Source organism: Agelaius phoeniceus, chromosome 6, assembly GCF_051311805.1.
Source record: "Agelaius phoeniceus isolate bAgePho1 chromosome 6, bAgePho1.hap1, whole genome shotgun sequence".
NCBI lineage: Eukaryota > Metazoa > Chordata > Aves > Passeriformes > Icteridae > Agelaius > Agelaius phoeniceus.
The window spans coordinates 15,812,130-15,838,598 of record NC_135270.1 but is presented as its reverse complement, the minus strand read 5'-3'; the positions used below and the strand labels follow the sequence as shown (position 1 = coordinate 15,838,598).

The following is a 26,469-nucleotide window of genomic DNA, read 5'->3' as shown; positions in this document are numbered from 1 at the left end:
ATGGGAAAGCACACACTTGGCCAAGAACATGCATGCAGACACTGTACTGTGCCCCTAAATACTTCATGAATCATTGTCTATTCTGTTATTCCACAGAGCCTGACCACAGTTGGAAGTGTTGTGGTATCATACATCCTGCTGTCTTTGGCTTCTCTAGGACTGCTCTTTGTAGGATCTCTGGTAAGTTATGATAGAGCACAAACTGTATTCATGCCCTTTTTCAGGGAGTTTTTTATAAGACATCTTTTTTAACAAAAGTTGTTAGTGTTGTGCCCAAGTTGATTGTAAAGCATCAGTTTTTGGGCTGTTTCTGTATAATTATCTGCTTGCTGTATGTAGAGGAATTAGCCTTACTCAATTTCTTGGTGTATTGGGGATTGCACTGAAGTAGAATTGTATACAAAAATAGTTTTTAGTTTTTCCATCCGCAGATGGGAAAACTATTTCCCCTGAAGTAGAAAGGATGTGTCCATTAACAGGACCATCATCCATTGATTTCAATGGCAGAAGGAGCTGCTCCAGAGTGCCTCTGTTCTTAAGTGGCATGACTACAATTAATCTAGTTAGCTCTCAGCTGTTGGGGAGCAGCAGTGTGTTGTGTTTCTCCATGGATTGTGTAACTGGCACAAAGTTGTGTGCTAGATGGGAGAGCTATGGAGAGCTCGGTCTTGTCAGGGAGCTCTAACTGAATGTGGCTTTTCAAACCCCTCTGTGCTGTCTTTTAGAGTGGGAGTGCAGCTACTGAACATGCAGGCAGAGCATCACCTCCTGTCCTTCCAGAGGTGCACCTCAGGTAGCTCAGGAAGTTGAAGCTGTGCTGTACACATGCTGTTTGAGTGATGAACAGCATAATGAAATACATCCCAGAATCATGGGACTGTAGGTGGGCAAGATTGCTAGTCTAACATCCTGCTTAGAGCTGGGCAGTTGCCAACACTTGGTAAAGTCAGCCGTGAAATTTTCCACTCAGATTTGAAAACCTTCAGGGAAGGAAGGTTTATCATCTCTCTGTGTGCCTGTGACACAAACATGTAGCACTTTTGGGGAAGAGATGTTTCCTCGTGTCTCATCTGAATTTCACAAATGTAAATGTCTGGGCTGAATTTCTGCAGGTTTGTGGCCGTTGTTCCCTGTGATATCAGCTGATACTACCAAGAAATGTCTGGCTGCATCTCTGGAGCTGCCCTTCAAGTAGTTGCAGGTCACTGTTAGATCACCCCAGCCTCCTCTTTGCCAGGCTGAACAAGCCCAGTTCCTTCCACCTTTTTCCTACACCCTTGACCTCCTTTGAAACCTCTGTTGGGACCACTCCAGTTTTTCCATATCTGTCTTAAACTGGGGGAACTAAATCTGTAGACAATATTCAAGGTGTAGCTCCCTCAGTGCCAAGGAGAGGGGAGTGCCTCCTTTGATTTGCTGGCCACACTCCCTGCTAGAAAGTAATGTCACATTATGTGCCACAGTTAAATTCACTCAGAGGCAGCACAGTGGCAAAATCTTCTGTTTCGTGTGTCAGGAAAATGGACTTTCTAAAAACCCTTCATGGGGCAAAGCAATTATAGTTAATGCCTCCATTCTTGTGATCATTGATGTAGGCAAGGAACTTAGTCAGGTTTATGCAATTTTCTGGAGTTTTGATGCTGCTGTACCTTATCCAGATTAATTTTGTCCTCAAAAAATAAACTTTTGGTAATTCTGTAATTGCAAATATTAAAAAACAAAAGACAACTAAGAATTTTCTAGAACTGTATGAGTTCCAGATAAATTTGCAGCAAAACATTCTGGGCTGAAAATCCGAATATCAAGGGTGTGATTTTTTGCATATTCAGCTATTTCTTCGTGGATGAAAACATTTATTGCTGATCCTTAGCACAGAAGATAAAGTTAAGTGAAAGCTCTTCATGGCCAAAAATTCTGATCTCTCTTTGGTCAGTTTTGTATGTGAGCTCCTTGCAAGTGAACATGAATACCACTATAGATTAAAGTAGACTTGGCCCATTTTTGTGTTGATTAAAATTTACATAAAGAAAAACATTTTCTAACATTTTCCATGTTGGCGAGTTTGCGCTGGTTTGTATTCCTGTGGTCTGTGCTAAGAATTTCCTAACTAGAGTAGAGGCACAAATGTCACTCTGTGTCACCCTGCTCTCTGGATAAATTGCTGAGCCACAGAGTATAAGAAGTGTCCTGTGAGTTCTGATCTATGGTCCATCTTGGCCAGCATGTTCTCTCTGACATGGACATTAGGAAGGAGAGACTGTTTAGAGAGAGTAAATGAGCCTTGTCCCTTCCTGCCTACCTGTCACCTTCCTCTCAGATGTCTGAGGTCATGCTGCTTTGCAATTTGCAAATTTGAAAACATCTGCTTTTATCAGTATTTGCAGAATAGGGAATAACATAGTAATTGGCAGAACATTGAAAATGGTGCTTGGACCAGGCAGGGTTTCTACAATCCCAGCCTGGTGGACAACAGATTGTTGCATGATGACTGTTTTCTTTATTTTCCCCTTTGTCTCAGCTGAGTGATCTCTCTCTCCCTCTCTACTTAAAATTGATTTTAAGCCATGTACTACCTAGAAGAGACCTTGAAGGAATCTTCCTTTGAGAGTGCCTTTATAACCAAGCCCTTCTTTCCCAATATTGAAATTGATACTGTCCTGCATGACATCCTAATGTGCTTTACTAGCCTAGGAAGATAAATGTGACCTTTTCAGTGGCACTTTTTAAAATTTAACTGGTCATTTAAAAGCCATGTAAGAAAAGGACAGAAGAGGCTTTTACTTGTGAGAGTAAGACTTGTTCTTAATCTCAAAAGGATGCATGACAATTCAGTATAGTTTGTATGGGCATTAGCCTGAGTGATACTACTCCAAGTTCTATGCTAGATGGATGAAGTTGGCCTAAGGTTCCAGATCCTGGAATTCAGAGGTGGGCTTGAAATTTTTAACTGAAATCTGTGTGGAGGATTTGAAGTCTACTGATGTGATTTCGAAATTATCTAGTCTTATCACAGCATCTGTGCAAACTGATACGATGAGGAAATTTTTTAGATTGGTGCAATTTCAAACCTTTTGTTAATTTATATTACAAACTTTCATATTGCAGTTGTGTCTTAAAACTTCACAGGATTCATTATTTAATGTTCATACCATATTCAAATCAGATAATTAAATTATAACACAGTCTGTGCCTTGGCCAAAAACTGATATGGGCATTTTGAGCCCGAGGATCAGGTACATCAAAATTGAGGCCTCTTCAAAAAATGATGGGTTTATGCATTAAATTTGGGGTACAGTGCCTGGTTATTAAAGATGTTCAGCTCAGCTATATTAACTTAAGACAGCTATATGTAAATTTCATATGGAAAGCCATTAAATCAGGAGAGGTATAATTAGTAGACTACTATAGTGGATTTTTGTTTTGTAAACAAGCCTGGGAAGGATAAGAAACTGAACAAAAAGACAGTGGTATCAGATTGGCTTGCATATGATGGTCACAAGCACATTCCACTTCCACTGTATCCCTGAGTTAAGCCTGGCTAGCTCTGTGGAAACCTCTGTGGCTGAAAGCAGGTTTGAATGGGTAGTTGTGAATCCTTGCAACACACACCACAAAGCCACTCCTGCATGGAACATTCCTGTTCTCTTCAGTACTCTCCAATTCTAATACAGACAGCTGGAATGCTGCCCCAAAGACCCATGCCCTAGGCGATGTGGAAGGGCTGGCTACAAGCAGAACCTTGTTTAAATGTTTGTTTCCTCCAGGTTTGGCACCTCCTCAGAGCCCCACCGGACCCCCCCTTTCCGCTGCAAGAGGACAGACGGCAGTCTGTGAGCCGGCAGCCCTCCTTCACGTACTCAGAGTGGACAGAGGATAAAAATGAAGATGACTTCCTAGATCTGGACCCCGTGCCAGAGACTCCAGTCTTTGACTGCGTCATGGACATTAAAGCGGAGACAGACCCAGCTACTCTGACAGTTAAATCCGTGGGCTTGCAAGAAAGGTAGGGTACCTGTGACTAACAGGGAAAAGTCTGCTCCCAGATTTTGGGGGTTTAGGAGTTCTATGCCTGGTAGGAAGCTTTATTGCCTTTGTGAACGTCACTTTCATATGTGGTTGTGAAGTCAAGCACCTGCTTCATTTCCTGTCCTATTTTCATTCCAGTTATAAATGTTAGTTAGTTAAACATGTTAGTTAAACAGCACACAGTTTCTGGACAGCTGTCAACAAGTGCTGTTATAAAGCATCATTTCTTCCCATTGAATACATCTATTTGTGTTTGATCAGTCTCTCACCATTCATCAAGACAGCAACTGCATTGCATAAAATCCCCTATGGAGCAGTAAAAGCTTTTACCTTTGAAAGAGGTGGGTCTCATTGATATTTTTTTCCCCCGTCACTTGTACTGGAGGACTAGTCTTTTTTTGCAAAGAAAAACACAGAAAAAGTGAGTCTTTAGTATTTCTCATATTAATAGAGTTAATCCAGAAGTAAATGAATTATTCAAATGAACCCAGTAATGAAACTTTGGGGTGAGTTGGTGTCCACTGCTTGAACCATAAGGGCAGCTTGAAAAAAGGAGTTTCTCAGGCAAGTCAGGAGGTTCTCAGAGAGGTTCACAGCTGGGAAAGAGCAGTTTCAAGATTAAAGGAAAATCTTTTTTGTTTCGTGTCCTTTCAGTTGTCTTAGTGAAATAGAATAAAGTCTTGATGATAGAATTCCTGCAAAGAAATGCTGCAAAAGTGAGGATGTTATGAATAAAAATGAAGTTACTGAGAGGCCCAGCATAGCAAAGTATCACCTTTCTTTATTTCTCAGTTTTCAAACTTAATTGGAGTGCTAACCATAGTTAATTCTCATCTCTAAAGCTTAAAACAAAGGACAGAACACAGATTTTAAGAATACAGTGCTGATTTTCTGAAGCTCCTCAGGATGCAGTAAAAAGGAGTTACAGAAGAGGCTTTCAATTTGCACTCTTGTGGGTTTGGAATGTTTTTTATTGCTTTATGGTTTGTTATAACATTGTCCTAAAATTTTATATATTTTTATTGTTTTATTCTACCTTTATATGAGATCACAGTAACCTCTGGGGCTTGTCCCTGAAGCTGCTGCTTTGTTGCTTTTTCATTATATGCAAGATTGGGCTTGAAATACGCGAGTCATTTGTGTTCTTCACTATCCCTGATTTCATTCCATTTCTGTCACTTTAAAGATGTGACATTTCTCCTCAGGTGACTGCTAGCCTGCATGAAAGACACTCACTCTATCAAGAGAATTGGGGAGTATTGCTTGGAGAATAATCAGTTGGTTAAAGTAATGAATTGCAATCAAAAACCTGTCAAATAACTAGAAGTGGGACAATGAAAGCAATTGCTTGAAGTTCTCAAACTAGGTACAGTGCAAACACTCAAGATATAAACTTGTTTTCAGCATACACATGTCCTTGAGAAGACAGATGTCATTTAAGGTTTGAGCTGTGTCCTGACAAACTTCATTTACATTATACATTGGTCACTTTTCCTTTGTTTGGTGTTGTGCTACCTACCTGTGCCTCTTTGGCATCCATTCTGCTCATTCTTTAACCACCTATGCACTTAAAAGGGTGATCAGCAGCTAAATTCAAACACCACTGAATGATGCTGAAGAAGAAATAATCTCATTTCTTCATGCTGAAGAACTATTAATGTAGGTAGCCTCCTCTACCTTGAAAGAACCAAAAGCAATCTTTGTCAAATGCATCTCTTTTGGGGGAGAAATGTGGTAGCTGTTCAGTAGCACACAGGAGGGTGAGGTGAAATCCTTTGAAAGGTGTCACTAAAGATTCCATGTCGGCCACTGGTGGCATTTCCCCATGGCTGTGAATCATAGTAGGAGGCTGGCTGCAAATTCTTTTGGACAAAATCCTGAGTCCAGGAAAGGGTTGTGATCCAAGTGATGACTTCTATCCTCTTTGTGAGTTGGTCATGCCTGTGTGCCTACATGGTTTTTAATAGCTCCTGCACATACCCTCTAACTAAATTTTTTGAGTGGAGATTCATCAAAAATAGGTTTACTGTGTAAATGCGTAGAACCTCTACCTAGTAATCATCATATTGTGTGGCTTTATTATTATGTTAAAGATATTTAAATATAGATTCACTGACAGCTTTTGAATCTCACATTTGTCTATCATATGTGAGACTAACAGAAGTGCTTTAAAACTTTATTCATAATAAGCATTTTTACTTATTTGGTTTGTTGTGTGGCTAACTTACACAAAAAAAATTCTACACTTAAGAGTATCTGTTTAAAATGTGACTGTTAAAGTATTGGCACCTTCATTTTACCCTTCTTATGATGTGCAGTTGTGGAAAGAATATTTTTCAGATGGAAAAATTATTCACTGCAATTGCCTGGCTTTTTGTGTCTCTGTTGAAGTTGAACTGGCAGTTTATCCCAAGACCTTACCCCAATGATGTTTCAGTGTCACAAAATCATCTTCTGGTTTTGTCCACACAAGAAGCATCACCCATTTTCTTACAGGTAGTGACCGAAATGTCCCCATCAGAACCAGCTGGGTGATTTCCTAAAGTTTTTCATCTTTCGTTGCTGGCAGTGATGGGTCTGCTGTAAGCAAACTTTGACTGCTCTGTTTTTCAGGAGAGGTTCAAATGTTTCACTCACACTGGATATGTGCACCCCAGGCTGCTCTGAGCAAGGCTTTGGCTATGTCATGTCCCCACGGGAACAGTCAGCCCGGGAATACCTCCAGACTGCCTCGAACATCCTGACTGAAGAGGAGCTGCACAAGAAGGCACTGGATCCTTTCATACTCCAGGCAGAGTTCTTTGTGAGTGTCTGACCTCTCTCTTCTAGGAGCATCAATAAATATGGGATGTTGTCTCTCCAGAGAAGACCTTGGTATTATTTTCTGCCAGTCTAAAAGTAGTGCACACAAACTCTGCTTCTGCCAGTGAAGCATTTCATGCAATTCCCAAATTTTTCATTCCTTTAAATTACAATGTCTGAAAGCTTTCAGTAATGTTGTCACGTAAAAACTAGAGAATTGATTCTGGCAAAACCAACAACAAGTCTTTGTTTCACAGGATTTTAATTTTTTTCTTTCTCTGATGTATATTACCTTTTTAACAACAGCAACAAAAACAAAAAAATCTTTAGAGTTCAGAAGAAAAGCCACATTTCCTATAAGCATAACTTCTGGAAAGATGTCTGGAGTTGCCCTAGGAATGAAATTAGTCTTAAACCACCCTTTTTGCTGTTGAATACTTAATGTGGAGCTACTTGCCAAATCTAAATGTTCTCTGGTTACCTGAAACACCATGTGGCTCTGTCATTTAGCAGCAGCTATAGAGATTATTATTTCTGGGGTTTTTCTCTGCACAAAAATAATTCACTAGCTGTAAACTACTGAAGTTAATACTGCCATGTCAAATATTCTCTTAAGCATGAAATCTCAGCAGAGCAGAGGAAGATTGTTTTGCAACATTACAGCCCTTTCAGCCTGTCCTCTTCATGACCTCTAAGTGTCTGAAAGGGAAAGACTACTCTGATTGTCACTTGCTGTCCTCCCTCCTTGTGCCGTTTCGGGGGGGGGGGGGGGTCCCTTTATGAGAACAGGGGGATACTCTGGGCTTCTGTTTTAAAGTAGAACACAAGGTATCTGTGGTCCTTAATTCCTTTAGTGTTGTACAAGATGAAGGAGAGCAGCTTCTGTGTAGGCAAAGCCCTGATTCTTTTAAAGTATCTATTGCTCCTTTAGGGAAGGAATGTTCACTTGGTGTCTGAACTGACTGCTGGATTAGTCCACATACAGATTCACCAGTCTTTGAGCTATTCTGTAGCTTTCAAGCAAAGAAAATAATGTTAGATGTAGACTTCGTTTGTCTGAGAGATTTTGAATTAGGTTTCCTGGTGCTCCTAGAATCATCCAGCAGCCAAGCCATCCCCAAGCTATTTTCATTCTTTAATGAAAGAACACAAAATGCTGTGCAATCAAAATGTTATTTCTATAATTAAAAATTGTAAACCAGTTCTTTTTTATGAGCAGTTACCACCAGCTAGCTCTTAGTGTGTTTTCATTCTGTCTAACCTACTTGGTTTTCAAAGTCCAGATCCCAGATGAAGTAAGCAGTTGTTTCACTTTTTCAAGAAAAGTCGAGGAGCACATTAACAGGGCTAAATCCTGAAATTCATATAAGATTTAGAGTTTCTATTCAGACAGCAGTCCTGTTGATTTCACCAATAATTGGCTTGTGTAGTGAATGACTTAAGACCCAAAAACAGCCCATGGAGCTTGGCTCAGGAAGAGTTTGGGTTGACTAAATACCAAGGAACAATTGAGAAAAATATGAAGATTTTGTTCCTATGCAGTTCTCAAAATTGATAGAAAATTATTTCAACAAAACATGTCCTTATTGCCTCTGGTTAAAGCCAGCAGTGTGCTCAGTGCTTTGTAAGAGGTGGAGTTCAGATAGACTTCTAAGGTTCCAGGACTGACCTCAAGTTGTTCCAGGGAAGATTTCAATTGGATATTAGGTAAAAATGATTCACTGAAAGGATGAAGTACTGGAACAGGCTGCCTGGGGAAGTGGTAGAATCACCATCCATGAAAGTGTTTGTAAACATGTGGATGTGGCACTTAGGGACAAGGCTTAGCAGTAAACATGGAGGTGCTAGGTAAAAGATTGGACTCAATGATGTTAGAGGTCATTTTCAGCCTTAATAATTCTCTGTTTCTCTAGTCCATAGTTCTGCTCATCTTAAGTTTTTCCCTCACTTGCCTCACTCAACCCTGATTCCTGTTCCCAGTCTGTGCTGTAGTGGTCTCTCAAATTGATGGTGCAGCAGCTGTGAGGACCAGCTCTGCCTCCTGGTTCCTGTGAGCCATCTCTCTGCTGTGAGCCTGGTTAACCCATCCCTTCTCTTCACCTGCCTTCCTACTCCAGCTGCTGGAAGGTTCCTGTTTGTTCCCACCTGGCATTAGCCCCTGATTGCAGGGGATGAGCAGTGGGGAACAGGAACAGTGAGGAAGCCCCTCCATCTTTGTGTGTTCTTTGCATCAGGAATGGGGAGTGCAGGCAATCCCTGAACACCCCTTTGCTGTCCTTTTCCATGGAGCTTGGCAGCACGATGAGCAAAGCAGTGACACTCCCGCAGCTCCGTGGAGTCGGGTCAGCACACCAGCCTGTCATCATGTGTGTCATACTTTGTTGCTGGTGCAAGTCCCCAGCAGATTATTACCTTCCACCCTCAGAGAGGAAGCGATGTGAGTCAGAAAGGATGGTCCATCCTCTTGGAGCAGCGTCTTGCGTTCCACCTCTTGCATCGCTCTGTGCCTACACTTGCAATTCAGTTCTAATAATATTAGGAGTGAATATGTCATGCGTGTTACTCAATGAATTAGTCACTAGGAGCATTTTTACATGAAGGATTTCAGAAAAGAAAGTGACAGAAAAAGGAAACATCAATCATACTTTGGTGGTAAGTTGCTAGAGGTACTGTACAATATGTCCCAGCTGACTTCATCACTTTGCCTCCCTCGCAGGTAGGACATAATGGGCTTGGGGTTTTTATACCTCCTGTGAATCTAATAATAGTACTGACTGTCTCTTATTTTTCGTGGGTTTTTTGTTTTTCTTTTCTTTTAACAGGAAATTCCAATGAACTTTGTTGATCCAAAGGAATATGATATTCCAGGCTTAGTGCGTAAGAATCGCTACAAAACAATTCTCCCAAGTAAGTTTCTGCTTTTTAAGTCACTGAGGCAGGGTGGTTTATTCCACATGCTGGAGGGCTTTGCATTTTCCTTTCCAGAGTGCATGAAGTGTACTGTCACCACAATATATTGTCCAAAAGCCATGTTTATGGAGCAGCAGCATGGCTTCAAAGCATAAATCAAATTTCCCAAGAGGTACAGAGCATGAAGAACCGAAATGCTGCTGATCCTCAGGGAAATGTAGGTTTTTTAGTTATTAGAATTGCATCATTTGGTGCTGCTTAAAAGTTGTACCCAAGAACTTGGTTTATTAAGATGTTAGTTATTGATTTCTTTGATTAAATTTCTTTTGAAAGACCAAATTCTAGCAGCATTATTTTCCTGACTGATGTTTTTTCAAATGCAGACTGAGAATATTGGGAACTGGCCTGATGGCATTAAGATGACACAGAAAAGTATTTTTCTTTTCTATTATGCTAGTTTTGTTTGTAGGCAGGAGTAGGAGTTTAGAGAAAACAGTTTGGTACAAATTTTTACTAGTGTCATCATTTTCCCCTCTCTCATACTTTGAAAAGTGATACAATTGGATGTCATGCCTTTTTTCTTTCCTCTAAGCTGTTGTTGGAAGGTGGTACCATCACTACAGTAGCCTTTCGAAAAATCCAAAAGGTTCAATGTCAGGTTAACAAATACAAGTGCAGTAAAGTCAAAAATGTCCTCAGCTATACCTAGCAGTCAATGAATCCAGATTGAAAATGGTTTCAAAAAGTTTATTTTTATGTCTACAAACTCCAGCAACTGCAGCCTGATGTGTGAAACTATTTTGATGACTTTGTACTCTACCTCAGACCAGAAGTGTAAAAGAATTTAACAGCCTTTCACTATTGCTGTGCTAACGGTTGAGGTGATTCATTCAACTATTAATTTGCTGTTTTTGCTGCAATGGGAAGATTGAAAAAGTGGATATTGATTTCAGATGCCCAAGGTGCCAGATCTCTAAGTGATCTGTATATTCTGAATTTGGTACCTCTTCATCTCAGCCATATGGGTATCTGCCAGCAGCCACTGTTGTCACTTTGACCTCTTCATCTCAGATAACTCTTTCACTCAGCCATCTCTCTAAATGTTAACAACTTTATTCTGGCCTCGTTATGATCTGAGCTTTTTTTTCTGGAAGAACTTTTGGCAACTTTGTTCCTGACTATGGCCACACAATGGCTTGATATTGCTGAGGAAAGAAGAGGGTCTCTTATCCCAAGCCATTTCACAGGGCTTGGTGCTGGCAGCAAAGAGGGGTAGAAAGGAGACCTAAACATTCTCTTTACACTTCAAATCCAAAGATCCCAGAAAACATCAATCTGGTCTGTTTGAGGACAGCATTTCATGCTGCCTCTGTGTTTGTAGTACTGTAAAAATTACTGTGTACTCTGTCCTTAATATGATATTGGGTAAAGCCCAATTTTTGCATAAATCTTATTCTGCTTTCTAAGTCAGCTGAAGTTTTTTATGAAAAAGGCACCTGTGGTTTGTTTTTAACATTATCTTGGTCATATACACTGTTGCTGTTTGCTGAGGCCTCTGTCGGGAGGATGTTTCTTGTCAATGATAACAAACTGGGTAGCACTGGTAAAAGTGGATGAATGTGGGCCTGTGTCAGGTCCCATTAAAATCAGTGAAACAGTCATTGACTTCGGTAGGAATTGGACTGAACTTCTGAAGTGGAATAATGTTTTCTTTTGTCATCTTATTAGAACAAGAATTATGCTTCATAAACAGCCTCAATGAAGGAGACTCAAGTACTGAAGAGACTTAAAATGCAAGAGACTGTTAATATTCTTTAATTTCTCTATAACCATTATATTTGTTAATAGCACATCTTGGAGTGTGGTTCATTGCAAGATGAAACTGGGAAGGAGTTATTGTCATCTGGCTTGCCTGGGTGCAAGAAATGCATGTTTATGTTTTGGTAGAAAAGCTCTTCGCTATCATTTCACAAACAATATTCTAATGTCTTTGAAGCCAGAATGAGTCTGTTGACCTAACAGATTGAGAAATAATTTCCTGTAGCAGAAAACTGCTTTTCCAGAGTCATGCTGAGACACTGACTCAGGACCAATTAAGGCAGGCTTCAGAGAGTGGGTGAAATTGTCAGAAGGCTGCAAATTACCCCAACCATTCTTTCCCTTTTTTAATGGTCTTAACATGGGGGTTTTCTAAGGCCACTCACATCTGCTGTGATGGCCATGAATGCATGTAAATGTCTTGCTCTACTAAATAATCTTTTGTGTCTCCTTCCTCTGATAAATTATTCCTTATCTCCTTACACCTTTCAGATCCTCACAGCAGAGTGTGCCTTACCTCAGCTGATCAGGACGACCCCCTCAGCTCTTACATCAATGCTAACTACATCAGGGTAAGAGCTCCATAGCCCAGTGTGTCTGCCCAGCCTCTATCAGCCACCGTTAATGTAAACAGAATTGCAGCACACACTGGCTTTTAAAAGCATCCTAGCTGATCTGATTGCTCTTCTCTCCTGTTTATCTTAGCTGAAACCCCAATTTCAAAGTGCACCTGTACAGATTCAGACCAGGCAGAAACATACTGCTACAGTTCCTGATGCAAAATTCCTTGTCAGCTGGCCTAACCAAGGCACTGGATAATCAGCCTGAATAAGGCTCATGACCTAGCCAGAGTCACCTCAAGGCTGTAGGACACTCTTTGCTGGAATTTCTTGAGTCTGTACTGTCTTTGCTCCATGTACACGCGTGCAGGAAAGAGATGGAGAGGAGAGCTGGTGCCACACAGTCAGCATTTCATCCAGGATAGCTCTCTGGTTTTTTAACCTTCAAGGTTATGGTGGACATCCCTGTTAAAACTGATCTCTTGTTCTTTTGTTGGCAGGGCTATGGAGGAGAGGAAAAGGTATATATTGCTACTCAGGGACCGATAGTTAATACTGTCACTGACTTCTGGAGAATGGTGTGGCAGGAGCGTTCTCCCATCATTGTCATGATTACCAATATAGAAGAGATGAATGAGGTAATGCTGTTACATCCAGTCTATATTTTTATCTGTACTCCAGGAGTTATTTTCAGCATAGACACTAAGCCAGCAAACAAAAGTTAGCTCAGTGGCCTGTGCAATCAGAGCCAGCATTAAATTCTTCAGGCTCAGAGAAGATGTGGGCTTCTCTTTCGCTTCAGTTTACTGTGAGTCCTGTTTTGCTGTCTGATTTCTCCTATTGTTGGTTTTGCCATTTTCCTTTCCCAACTGACCTGAAACCCCTCCTAACCCAGCTCTATTTGCAGGCAGCCTTTGAAGTTCTTTCTGAAGGAATCAAAAGCAATAGTACCCCATAACTGCTAAGGCTGAATATCTTTAATCAGTAGAGTTGCTGCTGCTTTATCTTGCATTTATTATGATTTGATGTCTACATGCACATCTCATTGAGGAAGTACCTGATTTCTGTATGATAATCAACAACTAGGGCTGACTTGGATATTGAGGACCTTCCCCTGAAAGAGTCTAGGGAATGTTTATGAAACACTGAAATAAAGATGCTGAAATTTTCTTTTTGCCATCTACCATAAATTAAACTGTAGTGATGTTTGTGCTAATCCACCTAAAGTGAATTCTTCTTTTTTTTGCAATTTATAATACTGCAGCCCTCCAACTGTTCATTACTTACCTGCTGAAATCTTTCCCCCGTAGCAGAGTTGCAAGAACTTTGTGCCTAGGCTTCAGCTCACAGACAGGTAGCTGAGCTCACATCTGCCTTTACTGGCAGTGTAAGATGTGAGAAAGTGGTCTGGGCATGTGTTGGGCTCTGCATCCTCCCCCACCTCTAAGCAGCAAGGCTAGGTGGAGATATCCAAATGTTGTTTCTTAAGCTGCAGCACCATTGTATGTCAGGCTTGTCCTTGAGAACAGATTAGTAATTTAGGTTAGAGATTTTTGTTTGGAGAAGAAGCTTTAGATGCTAAGAAGGCAAAGAATATGGGCAAGCATCCAGCATAAAGACAGAGTTGTAGCTTATCTGGTAGCTGGAAGCTTAGTGCCCATAATCATGCATGTGCACAAACCTTTAGCTTTTCATAGATATAAAATAAATATGTTCATGTATTTTTTTTCAACTTCATTGAAAAAAAGATATGAACAAGACTGACACAGAATTATGATGCTTTGCAAGTTAAAAATGGTCATTTACTACAGCTGACTCATTGGAAATGTCCTGTCAAGGATTGCTGAAAACAATGCAAAACATGCAGAGTATGTTGCTGATCTGAATGCTTTGTTTTCACTCAGGTTTTGAATTTGCACCTGCCTGTATCTGAGCAGCAGCACTGAAGCAATAACGTGCTTATTAATCAAAGTTGTCATTTTCTGGCACATACAACATTAAAATGTTGTAACATAGTTTGTGCACCAGAATCCTTTGCAGACTTTGAGGTTTAAAGAAGATGCAGAGGAAATGCTGGTCCTGAATGACATATCTGAAATGCTCTTCAACTATAGTTTTCATAAGAAGATTGTATAACAGGAAGGCAAAATAACCTTTATGTCTGGATTGCCTCCTACCTGCACTGACCAAGTGTTTCAACCCTCCTATCAGTCATGGGAAGCAGTGCACTGCAGTGCTGATGCACTATAGAGTTGGAGCTTGCTACAGCCTGTATATCACAACAGAGCTGCTGAGTCTTTCCTGATACATTTTTTGTCAAAAATGTATTGATGTCAGCAATATCAGCCATAAATACAAGGTCCTTTCATGCAAACGTCTTCTATACTCACTCCATTTATCTGCAACACTTCTATTAATAGATGAATAGCAGGACTCAAATTACATAGATTCAAACCCAAAAGTTTTGTTCAGCAATGATGCTAGTGAGAGAGACTTTGTGTTCTTTCTCAGTGCAATGGCTTCACTAATGTGAGGATTAAAAGCTCTGCACCTCAGCCCTCTGTCACTTCTAATCTGAATTGACAGACAGCCCCCAGAAATGAGTGGGCAATCTTACTCCACTCCTTTAAGCAGAGCAGTGTCTGTGCTATTGATAGCTGGTAGCACTCTCGACAATTTTTGCAGTGGATTCTGCAGTTTATGAGTAGACGAAGAAAAAACACAATCTGCATAAATAACTTTACAGAGACACAGTGGGCCACACTCCCAGTGGGTTATTAACTGATGTACTGTGCAGATGGAACAACTCTGATTCTCCCACACAAAAATTTTGACTCAGTAACTTAGCAAGGTACTTTTCTGTTGTTAGTCTTTCTCCTCAAGTGGAATTATGTTTGGTGGGGGAGAGAAAAATGATTCAACTTGTTTCCTCCAAGATTGTGTACAGCTGTGTAAAAGAGGAATCTTACAAGCATCATCTTTACTGAGGTTTGTTGAATAGCAGATACCTGCTCCCTTGTGATAATGAAATAGCTTCTTGCATTATCACAAGGGAGCCTTTTTCTCAGCCTCTGCCTGATTCGTGTCATTCCTTTTCCATGAACTAATTTGTGCACCATATTGAAATGCCTGCCTCTGCCTTTGCATATTGATTAATTTAGAGAAACTAATTACAAAACCAGTCTTTTTTAGCCCTCCTTCCAGGATCAGAGGGACCTACAAATTTGCACTGGCTCATCTCTAGTGTATCAGTACCACACAGTAGATCTGCAAATGGACTATAGTTTCTGTGTTTCCAAGTGTCAGGTTGTGACACTTGGAAACACAAACTGTGTATCTCTTACTGGTTTTTGGCAAAATCAAATGTAGTAGTCCAATCTCTCTCACAGCTACTGCTGCCTTTTACTTCCTTATCTTTGAAAGATTCTCACTGACAATTTTAAGTGGATTTTGGTACATAATCTATTTTCCCAAGCATCCCCAGTCATGTTATTTTGTGCAAAAACATATGCAAATTATCATTTTATATTCAGACAGCATTGAGCCATTATAAAAAATAGAAAAGCTGTATTTTGTGTTTCTACATCAGTATATATGAAGCACAGATATATTGGTAACTAGCGTATATTATACTAATCATTATTATCTCAAGAAAAAGATTAATTTAAAACACAAGCACATTGCCACCAGCCTCTCTAATGAACCTTCAAAATGCACATCAGTTGCATAAAGATAAATAAGGATGTGTGTATTTAAAAGCATTGGTTAGTAATTACTTGATTTTTAATCAAGCAATCAGGCTATTATGGATGCAGCAAAAATCAACTGAAATGTGGTCCCTGTTTAGTAAGTGAAAGCTTGTACTTATTATAGAAACAAAATTTATTCACATTCATCTATGCATGTGCTATATTCAGTTTCAGAGGAGAAAGAAACCAAGCCTCCCTTGATACCTGCTTAACTGGATTTGTTTTATATTGCACACAGAAATGCACAGAATATTGGCCAGAGGAACAGGTCACCTATGAAGGAATAGAAATCACAGTTAACAGAGTCATACAAGCAGACGATTACCGTTTAAGGCTCATCACCCTAAAGGTAAATCATTACAATGTACTTACAGTAGCTTAGCTGTCTAAACCTATAAATGCAGATGTTCAAGGGGAGTTGTGTAGAAAGTTTCTGCACAGTGTAGTGCTGGACAAATACCACTTGTCATTACTGAAGTCATTGTAGCTTTGCCCAGTTCACCAGCATGAAAGTTAGAGGAAAATCAGCAGTCAGAGGTTTAGGCTGCATGTGTACAGTCTGAAAGCCACCAGGCCAGTTGTAGTAGTATGGGGTTCACTGGGTAAGAAACCAGTGACTCATTCTGTGCCTTTGTCCTCTGGGTTCATTGATCATTGAGAATGAAATGTCAGCTCACAGAGAGCTTCTTACTTTGCAAGTGTAGTTTTATATACCAGTAACCATTCTATCATCTTGTGGATAGAAAGTTTCAGTACTGGTTTAATTTTTTAAGAACTTAGATACTACTTAATCTAAAGTGCCAGAGTCCTACTTTACAGCTCTTTCCATTGCTAAGTTCTGGAATATCAAGCTACATGTTTTAGTAACAGTCTGTTTACATAAACTTCATACATCTTTCATCTGCCACATCTACCCCGACCTCAGTATAACACAACAATTTCTTTCCAAGCTGGAAAAACTCTCCTTTTATCCAACCAGTTTCAAGTCTCTTCAGCCATATGCTAATGGGCAGAAAGCCAGCATATGACATCCCATGTCTGGATTCAGAGTGTAGAAAGTCTGTCACTCATGCTTTTGGCAAAGGCAGCAAGAAGAAAATTGCACTCCATGACAAGTGGGAAGTGAAGAATATCTACATGTTGCAGGCTTGCAGCTGATCTGGTTTTGCTTTCCAGTTAGACAATGGTTTTGTTTTCAGTACTAGTGGGTCAATGTCTCTTCCCTCCACCTTCAAATGTCAGGATGTCAATTGCTGAGTTCTAGAGCTGAAATAAAGATTACATTTAAGTTGCCTTTCCCTAGAGCTGTACATTTGCCATTTAGTGGCAATAGTTGAGCAGCAGCTCTGAACCATGCATATATTAAGTGACTTGGTAGTGAAAACTGGGAAAGCCATGAATTGACTTAACTTTGCCCTTAAATAGGAGTGTTCAGAAATACATGATTACTGCATGCTTTACAGAGTGGGCTGTCATTTTTTCATAGGGGACAAGATGTGTCAGGTTTTAGGAATTTAGAAAAAGCTCAGGCTATAGGCAAGGCTTGTTTTCTGTTCTCAGAGAAAGCTGCTAGTGTCTAGCCCTGAGTCATGATTTCAGCTACAGAATACGTGCTGTAGACTTCAAACTGTCTATTAAATCTTAGCTGTTCCCAAGTCTTCTCAGTCCCAAGGAACCATCAATAGAGAATATTTTGTTCAAGTCAAAGCAGAAGTGTACAGAACCACAGAAGTCAGGCTGCTCCAAGCAGAAGCATAAAACTTTTAACACAGCAGACAAAACTAAAGGCATCCAGAGTTCATCACTAGAACTTAGTGTTTTCTGTTGCTGTCAACTAAATGATTTATGTAGTGATTCATGTTTTTCTTCAGATGACTTTTACTTTTCTCTCAGTGTTATTGACAGCATTTTTATTATAATTTTTCACAACTGAGTTAAGAATTGGGTGTTTATAACTTCTGTGACTCACACATAGTCACACATTCAAAAGCAACTGTGTTTCAGAGCAGTGTTGATCTGATTTACTGTAGTGAGTTTGAGTGTTATTCATGATAACTAGTTATGCTCTTTTAAACAAAGTATTTTCTCCCTAGGATAAATAACCTAAGGGCAGACTCTGTGCTATGATTTTAAGTCTCTGTTCTTGAAGTGAGCTAGACACAGCCTTAAGGATCCTGTGGCTATGCTTCAGTGAGTACTTTAAACGCAGTGTAAGATGGAACAACATCTCAATGAAGCTGAGCCTCCCTTTGTCCAGCTCTCTTGTTCTGATCCTTGAGCCATCTCCCATGTGCCCTCACAAGTGTTTGTGACTGTGTGCCAAGCCAAAGGGAGAAACTGATTGATTCTTCTGAAAATTAGTCCATCCAAGAAAGGAAAACGATTTAACGTGATTGTTTTCCCAATCTAGTTCACTGTGAAGCTGTGCAAAAGCTCTGTCATCCAAAGAGAAGGGTGGAAAATGCACAACCACAGAGCATCCAGTGACTGACAAGCATAGGGAGGGACTTGGGAGTATACGTGACAAACTGTTTTTAGATTTTTGTGCCTTGTTCTTCAGAAAGAGTTATATTTGTCTTTTTTTTCTCTCTTCAACTCATCCAGCCGTGGTTTGAAGGGAGGGTTGTGGAAGCTAACACTCTTGTTCTTGGACCTTTTGCAAACATTTACTTTGCCCTGTGCCAGCTGGCTTGTGCAATGGCTGCAAGGGTAAGGCCAGTTCCCTGGGCACCATGTTACTATTTTGCACCTTTAGAAATCAGACAGAAGGATATCACTTTGAACACACAAAATCAGAAGCTCACAGCGCTACTTGGCACTCCAAAAAGGAAACAGCACATTTGCTATATTCATAACCATGCTGAGACAGAGAATCAGAATTTGTGTCTCTCAAAAAGACCTGGACTGCAGCTAGATACAATTCCCACCTTCCATACTGCCTCTGAATTTCTCACCATGTCTAAGAGAAGAGTAGAATTGACAGGAGACCGATATAAGTCTGTCTGTCAGAAAAGATAGAAAAATAAGCTCCCATCTCTTTCCCTCATCTATTTATCTAGCTATCAGAGACAGAGATATGGCTCCTGGCTCTCTGTCTGTCAAATACATTATGAAAGCAATTATGTCACAAGCACAGCTCTGGCTTTGCTGAATGAATCTGTCAAGAGGGAACAGACCGCCTGGAGTGTTTTGCACACAGCTCTTGGCACTAAAAGAGCAGAATACTTTGTGGGGGGAGGAATTTTTTGGTGGTTTTTTTATTGGTAGTTTACTGAAGTGCAGTCATGATATTTGAAGTCCAGACTTCTGTGTTGTGTGGCTCCCTATTTGGATTTCTGTTCCATTTAGCATTCACATAATGGTTGGGGTTGGAAGGGACCATGGGAGATCATCTGGTCCAACCTGCCTGCTACAGCAAGTTCCCCTAAAGCAGGTTATATGTGCTTGTGTCCAGGTGAGTCATGAATATCCCAGAGAAAAAGACTCCACAAACTTTCTGGGCAACCTGTTTCAGTGCTCTGTCACCCTCAAAAAAATTTCCTCATATTCAGATGGAACTTTTTGTGCTTCAGTTTGTGCCCCTTGCCCTTGTCCTGTAGCTAAGCCCTACTGATAAAGAGCCTTGACCCATCCTCTTGACACCCTCCCTTCAGATACTTACAGATTTTGATAAGGTCCCCTCTCAGTTGTGTCTCCTCCAAGCTAAACAGGCCCAGCTCCCTCTAAGTGAGGTCCTCCAGTGTCCTAATCATCTTCATGGCTCTCCACTGGACGCTCTCCCGTAGTCCCTTGTCTCTCCTGAGCTGGGGAGCCCACAACTTGAACCCAGCACTCCAGGTGAGTGGAGTGCCCCCTCTCTAGGGCTGAGTAGAGAGGCAGGATCACCACTCACAATGTGAAAACTCTGCTTTTCTTAATGCACCACGGGATACATTTGGCCTCCTTGGCCACAAGGGCACTGCTGGCTCATGGACAGCTTGCTGTCCCCCAAGTCCTTCTCCACAAGGCTGCTTTCCAGCTGGTCAGCCCACACACTACTGATGCCTGGGGTTATTCTTCTCCACATGCAGGACCTGCACTTGCTGTGTTGAACTTCATCAACACAGAGTTCCTCTCTGTCCAATTCTCCAGCCTGCCCAGGTCTCATGGAATGGCAGCACAGCTTTCTGGTGTGTGTCAGCCACTCCTCCTACTTTTGTGTCATCATCAAGAAAAGTACTGAGGGTAGTCTCTGCCTCTTCATCTAGGTCATTGATGAGTAAACTGAACAGCACTGAACCCAGTACTGATCTCAGGGGAAGGCCACTGGCTATGGGCCTTCAACTGGGCTCTTGGCTGCCAATCACAGTTTTTGAACCCATTCAGCCAGTTCTCAACACATCTCTCTTGTCCACTCATCTAATCTGTGCTTCCTGAGCTTACCTCATGAGGAGGTTATGGGAGACAGGGTCAAAAGCCTTGCTGAAGTCAAGATAGACAATATTCCTGTTCTCCCATCATCTACCCAGCAAGCCATACTGTCATAGGAACCTTTCAAACTGGTCAAGCATGATTTCCCCCTGGAAAATCCACGCTGAATAATTCAGATAACCTTCTTTTCCTCCACATGTTTAGAGGTGATATGCAGGGGTGAGATACTTAATTGCCTTTTTAGGGATGGAACTGAGGCTAACTGGTGTGTAGGCCTCCCTCTTGCTGTCTTTTTGAAGGCTGGAGTGGCATTGGCTTTCCTTCAGTCTTCAGGCATCTCTCCTGTCCTCCATGATCTTTCCAAGATAATGGAGAGTGACTTAGCAGTAACATCTGCCTGCTCCCTCAGCACTCACGGGTAGATCCCATTGGGGCCTATGGATTTGTGCGTTTCAGGTTTACCTAAATGCTTTCTAACCCAGTGCTCATCAACCAAAAGAAAGTTGGCTATTTCTCCAGAATTTCTTGCCTTCAAGGTCTGGGATTCCTGAGGGCCAGCATTGGCAATGAAGACTGAAACAAAGAAGGCATTCAGTAATTCTGCCTTCTCTGTATTCTCTACCACCGGGGCTCCTACCTCATTCAGCAGCGGGCCTACATTTCCCCTGCTCTTCCTTTTGCTACTGATGCAACTGAAAAAACCCTTCTTGTTGTCCTTGACATCCCTTGCCAGATTTAGTTCCAAATGGGCCTTAACCTTTCTTGTTACATCTCTGCATACTTTGGCAATATACCTATGTTCCTCCCAAGTGCCATGTCCATTTTCCATATTCCATAGATTTCCTTCTTGTGGTTTCGTTGTTTGTTTTTATTTTTGCCACAAGGTTCTTGTTCATCCATGCATGGCTCCTGCCCTCTTTGCATGATTTCTTACCCAAAGGGATGCACTGAAATTGAGCTTGGAGGAAGTGATGCTTGAATATTAATAAGCTGTCTTGGTTTCCCTGTCTCGTAGGGCTTTAACTCAAGGGATTCCTGCAATTAAGTCCTTGAAGGAATCAAAGTTATGTCTTCCAAAGTTCAGGCTTGTAATCCTACTTATTGCCCTTGCTCCTTCCATGTAGGATCTTCCACCATCTCTTGGTCACTGCAGTCAAAGCTGCTCCCAATCTTCACGTGCCCAAACATGTACTTAACACAAGGTCACCTCTCCTCGTTGGCTCCTCCACCACCTGTGTCAAAAAGATCTCATCAGTGCTCTGCAGCAATCTCCTGGACTGTGTGTGCTCAGCCATCTTCTGTTTCCAGCAGATTGATTTAATCTTAGTCTTAAAGGGAAGGCCATGTTTCAGCATCAATTTTACAATGAGAAGTTCTTGTAAAACTTTTGTGGTGTTTGTCTTAACTGGATTGCAGAAAGGAGAAGAGGTCAGAAACCTGAAACATTACTGGTACACCTCTTGGCCAGACCAGAAGACGCCAGACCAGGCCCCTCCTCTGCTACAGCTAGTACTGGAAGTGGAAGAGGCCATGCAGAGCGCAGAGGAGCAGAATGCCCCAGTGATTGTTCACTGCAGGTAAATACTTGTTGTGTCTGAATTCCAAGGGTTTCTTCACATACAGTGACACAGTGTAGTGACTGCCACACAGGCCATCAGTCACATGTGTGAAATTTTGCCCACCTGCTGCTGAAATGTGTTTGGAACTTCAAAGCTTAATGGCAATTATTTTCTATTACCAAGTGTTATGTTAAGATACAGGCTGAGTTGAACATAGAAGCTGGCAGTGGCTCAGTTACTTGTAAGAATAATTTCATTTCATTTGCCTTACCAGTAATGTATGCCTTTAATTACCTTTGAAGGGCTAGGTTAGGAAAGATTGGCATGCATTAGGTGAAATCGAGTAGTAAAGCAGATGCAAGCAGACAAATAATAGCATTAAATTTTAAGCATCAAAACCCCTGTTTTGTAGAATCCTTCTTTGCTTTTTTTTTTTAATAAATCATTATTAGGCCAGAGATAATAATTTAAATATAACACATAAATGAAAGAGTGACAAAGCTGGTTACAGCAAGTACTAATCAATAGTCAGGAAATGTATGCAATTGATAGTAAAACTGAAGTGTCAGTAAGAATCCCTGGCAAAGATGAAAACTTCTTATATGGAAGCAGCAAAATCTTTACAGTGGTTTATTCCTGATGAAAAAATTGTAATTATCAATCAGAGCAGAATAAAAATAGATGAGGATACATACTTCTGTCCTGAGAAAGTGGGATGATGTACTTATCATTTGTAGATGTGATGAACTATGTTCTTTTGCACTGCTATCTAGGGAGCATGTTAAGCATCAGCAACCACTATTAAATCAGATATGCTAGTTGATTTCCACCCCAGAGTGGTTTTAAAAAGTTGGTTCATACACTCTAAACCATTAAAGTTTTATATAGATGAATTACAGGTCTTGGAAAGTTGGAGAAGTTCCACGGGTCAAAAAGGAAGCCCTGTTTTCCAGTGTTTAGGAAGGTTAAATGTGATTACTTGAAAACTACAGTCTGTTCTCAAAACAGTTGTTCCAGGTAAATAGCAGAAAGCCTGATAAGAAATGCAGTTTATCTTGCCAGGGTAATCTTCCATCATTTCAATAACATACATTTTGCCAAATTTATTTTTGTACAGAATATTGCTTAATTTTGCATAATGTTTTCTAGGAAACAGCAGATGGTTGCTCTCCAAAAGCCATAGTAAATGGGTATTATACAATGAGAGTGTTTTTAAAGAGCCTCTTGGCAGAAATGGTTGGTAGCCTGGTGTCATCACAGATCCGACTGTAAGCTAATATGGAGTAATCACTATTAAAATGCTTGTGTGATAGCACGTGTCCAGTTTTTCTGCCAGTCTTTTAAAACAGATGTGGAAAAATTTGGGTGAGTTCAGATGAAAATAAGAAGTGGTTTGTAAGGAGGTCTTCTTTGTCCATGGAAATTTGTGACTCTAGGAGCTTCTAGGAGCTCTTTGAAGAACTATGGTATCTGCTGCTGGTTACCATGTCACTCTTGCTTTGCATATATGTTCTGTCCTCTTGCATGGTGTCATCCCCGTGACACTGTAATAATCTGGGGAGAAATAGGGCATTTTTATTTAAAAAAAAAAAGTACTAAGAGACATGGTGATAGGATTATGAAGTGTTCTATGTGGATAATGTGCCACCCAACGCTGTCTCAGCCGCTGAGAGACCTGCAGCTTGTCCTGGGACAAGCACTGTTTCTTTTATCGAAAAATGGGTGTTGTTCCCTCCCTTTGTAAAGCACTGAGATGACTGGACAGTAAACAGTGTCATAAGTTGTGTGCTGTGATCTGTTTGGTTATGGTCAAGTGGAAGATGAAGGACTTGTGGGCAGCTGTGAGCTCCAACGTTGCTTGAACATTTCTTGCCAGTGGTTTTGCATTACAATTTTCTCACAATGTAAATGAAAGCAGGATTTCCTGTAGTTGTGTCAAGTAATTATTCCTGAGTATGCTCACTTAATTATTTCATGCATAAGAAGGGCTTCCAGCATTTAGGTGATGAGAAGAATTCACAGCTTCTATTGTACTGTGAAAATAAACTCAGTTCTGGTCACATACAGAAGAGTTCAGGAGAATTTTAAGAAATTTTTTTTATAGTGAATTTTTTGTATTGTGCTCTAATTCAAATTACTAGATTGCAGATCTGATCAGAAAATGATATCGCACTTCCTACATTTCTGTTAGCTCTAATTATTTAAGCAAGAGTTGGGGTTTTTTTATTCTACCTGTGAATGAAAATAGCTTCAAAGATGCTGTTAAAATTGAGAATTTCAAAGCAAAGTTTTCCTTCCAAGCAAGGCTTGCTGTCCAACTAAATCTTACTAAGAAATGCAGAAACTTTTTTTCAATGGTTCAGTGAGAGGTTCAACAACCTATTGGGTCAATGAGTCTCCAGCAGTCCACTTTTAGCCCTGTATCTGCAATGTTCACCCTTCTGTGAGTGGTTCACACTTAATCATGTCATCCAACAAAGTTGGTATCTTTTCCTAGTTATGGCTTTCCATCTGGAAGCACCCAGCTGGCAAAGGTCAGAGGGACAAAAGGGATGATGGGGTCTGTGCTGCTTTAGTGGCAGTCGTTTGACAAGAAAGTTCCAAAATCCTTCTGACATCTCCACTGCCTCTCTCTGCTCTTGCCTTCCCCAGTGCAGGCATCGGGAGGACTGGCTGCTTTATTGCCACAAGTGTCTGCTGTAAACAGCTGAAGAACGAGGGCATAGTTGACATTTTGCGAACAACCTGCCAGTTACGGTTAGACAGGTAAGAAAGCCTCCTTCCTTTCCAGAAAAATAAAAAGCAAAAATGGTAATAGTTCCCCTTTATTTAAGAAGAAGCAAATAAGGAGAGGGGAATAAAAAACCTTAGTGGAGGCCAAGAGAGAACATTCCTCTGACTTGTAGTCTTTGCCTGAGCAGTGAACCTTACTGAACAGTCCTAGAGTTGATTTAGGTTCACAGCTGGCATCAAAGTCTGCAAAGCTGTCCATCTCAATGAAGCAAGGGGTGACCTTCTACCAGTTGAGGAGTTGGCCTCATTTGTTCATACAGAAGCAAAGGCTCAAAGATCTGCTTTTCTTAAGTTCGGAGCTACAGATCATCACTTTTCTCCCAGAAGGAGTAATGAAAATTTATCTCATATGGCTGTGAGCCATGGTAGGAGAGACATTTTCTGGGGAAGGAGGGTGCACAACCTGGAGTGTTTGCAGACATATGAAAGGAGCTGTGAAAATCTCCACAAATTCAATGGTTTCCAGTTAAGCATTTCTTAACACACCACCTTGAGTTTGATTATTAAGTAAACAGACTTGAATTTTGTACCAGAGATGTTATTTTTCCTCTCCCACTGGTTTCAAGTGCCATCAAAACATGTCTCAGTGCTCTCTCTAATGATCATGATAAATGTAGTCGGGGGAAGAGATGTCACGAAAAACATACCAAAGATTTTTCTGAGGGGAAAAAAAAAGAACCTCAACCCCACGCTGAACTTTATTTCAGAGAAGAAATTATGCTCAGTGGGAGGCAAAAAATGAAATGCTTGCTGCCCTGCTGAGGCTCTGATAGACAGGGACCTGCAGGGGCTTAGAGATTTGGCTGTTTCTGTGGATTTTAGCCCAGACAAGGGAAGGCTTCTTGAGAAAAAGAAAACCAGATTATGAATAGCGAGTGCTGATTATCCATGGTCCAGTTAAATATCTGTCTGGATGTGAAATATCTTGTCTCTGTGACTAATGTTACACAGGAAAATTGCCACACAAATGAAGGCTGAAGGCGCCTGCTTACAAATGTGTGTGATACAGCAGGCCAGTTGCAAATGCTAGCTTTGAAGGGAGAGGGGAACTGGCAGTCACTTTAAGACTCTGAAGAAGGAAAATCATACTTAAAGGACACCATAGGGGAAAAGGAAGACTGCAGGAGCCTCTGGAGCTGCCATGTAGCTCTCAGGAGTGGGATGGAATAGATAAAAGCCATTTAAATGTCATGGGGTAAAATACTGAAGATGGAAAGCAGATCACCATCCTTCCTACAGAAAAGCATGATTTCTTCAAGGACTGAAAAATAGGGCTTGTAGTCTCTTGGAAGTCATGCTGCCACCCACTCTCATTTTTATTAACTCCCCCCAGAATCTCCATGGGACTTCAGAAGTAGCATGAGAGGTTGAGACAGTGTCCAAGCAGCTATAAGAGGGAAGACTGTGTCTCCTCCTCTTGCCTGATCATTACTGTCTAGGATGGTAAGAAGTCACCAGGGACTTGGGGAAAGAGGGCTGAATGCAGGCCAGAGTAGATGTCTGAAGACGTCCCTGCTTTACACAGAAATAGAAAGGTTGGCATTAGCCTGAGAACCACCTTTGAGGTTGCCATGTACCCATGAGAGAGAACAAAGGGGTTTTTCCCTTCATTCCCTCACAAATCCCTTGGAGAAGTTCTGTTCACTGGGCCTTGCATCAGTGGCCAACAGATGGTCCTAAAATAATCTACTATGACTAAGGAGAGGAAGTAATCATTCCTGCATCCTTCCCACAGTGCTGAGAGACATTTGCTATCATTGCCCACAATGCAACTTAGATTTCAAAGGTTTCTGTGGCAAAGAGGGGTGAAAACATAATTCTGTGCCAAAGCCTGGACAGCAA

The 26,469-nt window shown here is 40.9% G+C and overlaps 1 protein-coding gene across 17 annotated transcripts in view; it reads left to right on the top strand.

Moving 5' to 3' along the window:
• The window catches only part of PTPN5 (protein tyrosine phosphatase non-receptor type 5), a 77,455-nt gene that overhangs the window by 47,305 nt on the left and 3,681 nt on the right, over positions 1 to 26,469 (top strand). For all 17 annotated transcript variants that reach the window (XM_077179899.1, XM_077179893.1, XM_077179904.1 and 14 more), the window contains exons 5-13: positions 97 to 180; positions 3,765 to 4,003; positions 6,640 to 6,829; positions 9,651 to 9,735; positions 12,049 to 12,128; positions 12,617 to 12,754; positions 16,104 to 16,214; positions 21,692 to 21,852; positions 24,487 to 24,600. In XM_077179899.1, the coding sequence (XP_077036014.1) occupies positions 97 to 180; positions 3,765 to 4,003; positions 6,640 to 6,829; positions 9,651 to 9,735; positions 12,049 to 12,128; positions 12,617 to 12,754; positions 16,104 to 16,214; positions 21,692 to 21,852; positions 24,487 to 24,600 (1,202 nt within the window). The remainder of the gene's footprint in view (positions 1 to 96; positions 181 to 3,764; positions 4,004 to 6,639; positions 6,830 to 9,650; positions 9,736 to 12,048; positions 12,129 to 12,616; positions 12,755 to 16,103; positions 16,215 to 21,691; positions 21,853 to 24,486; positions 24,601 to 26,469) is intronic.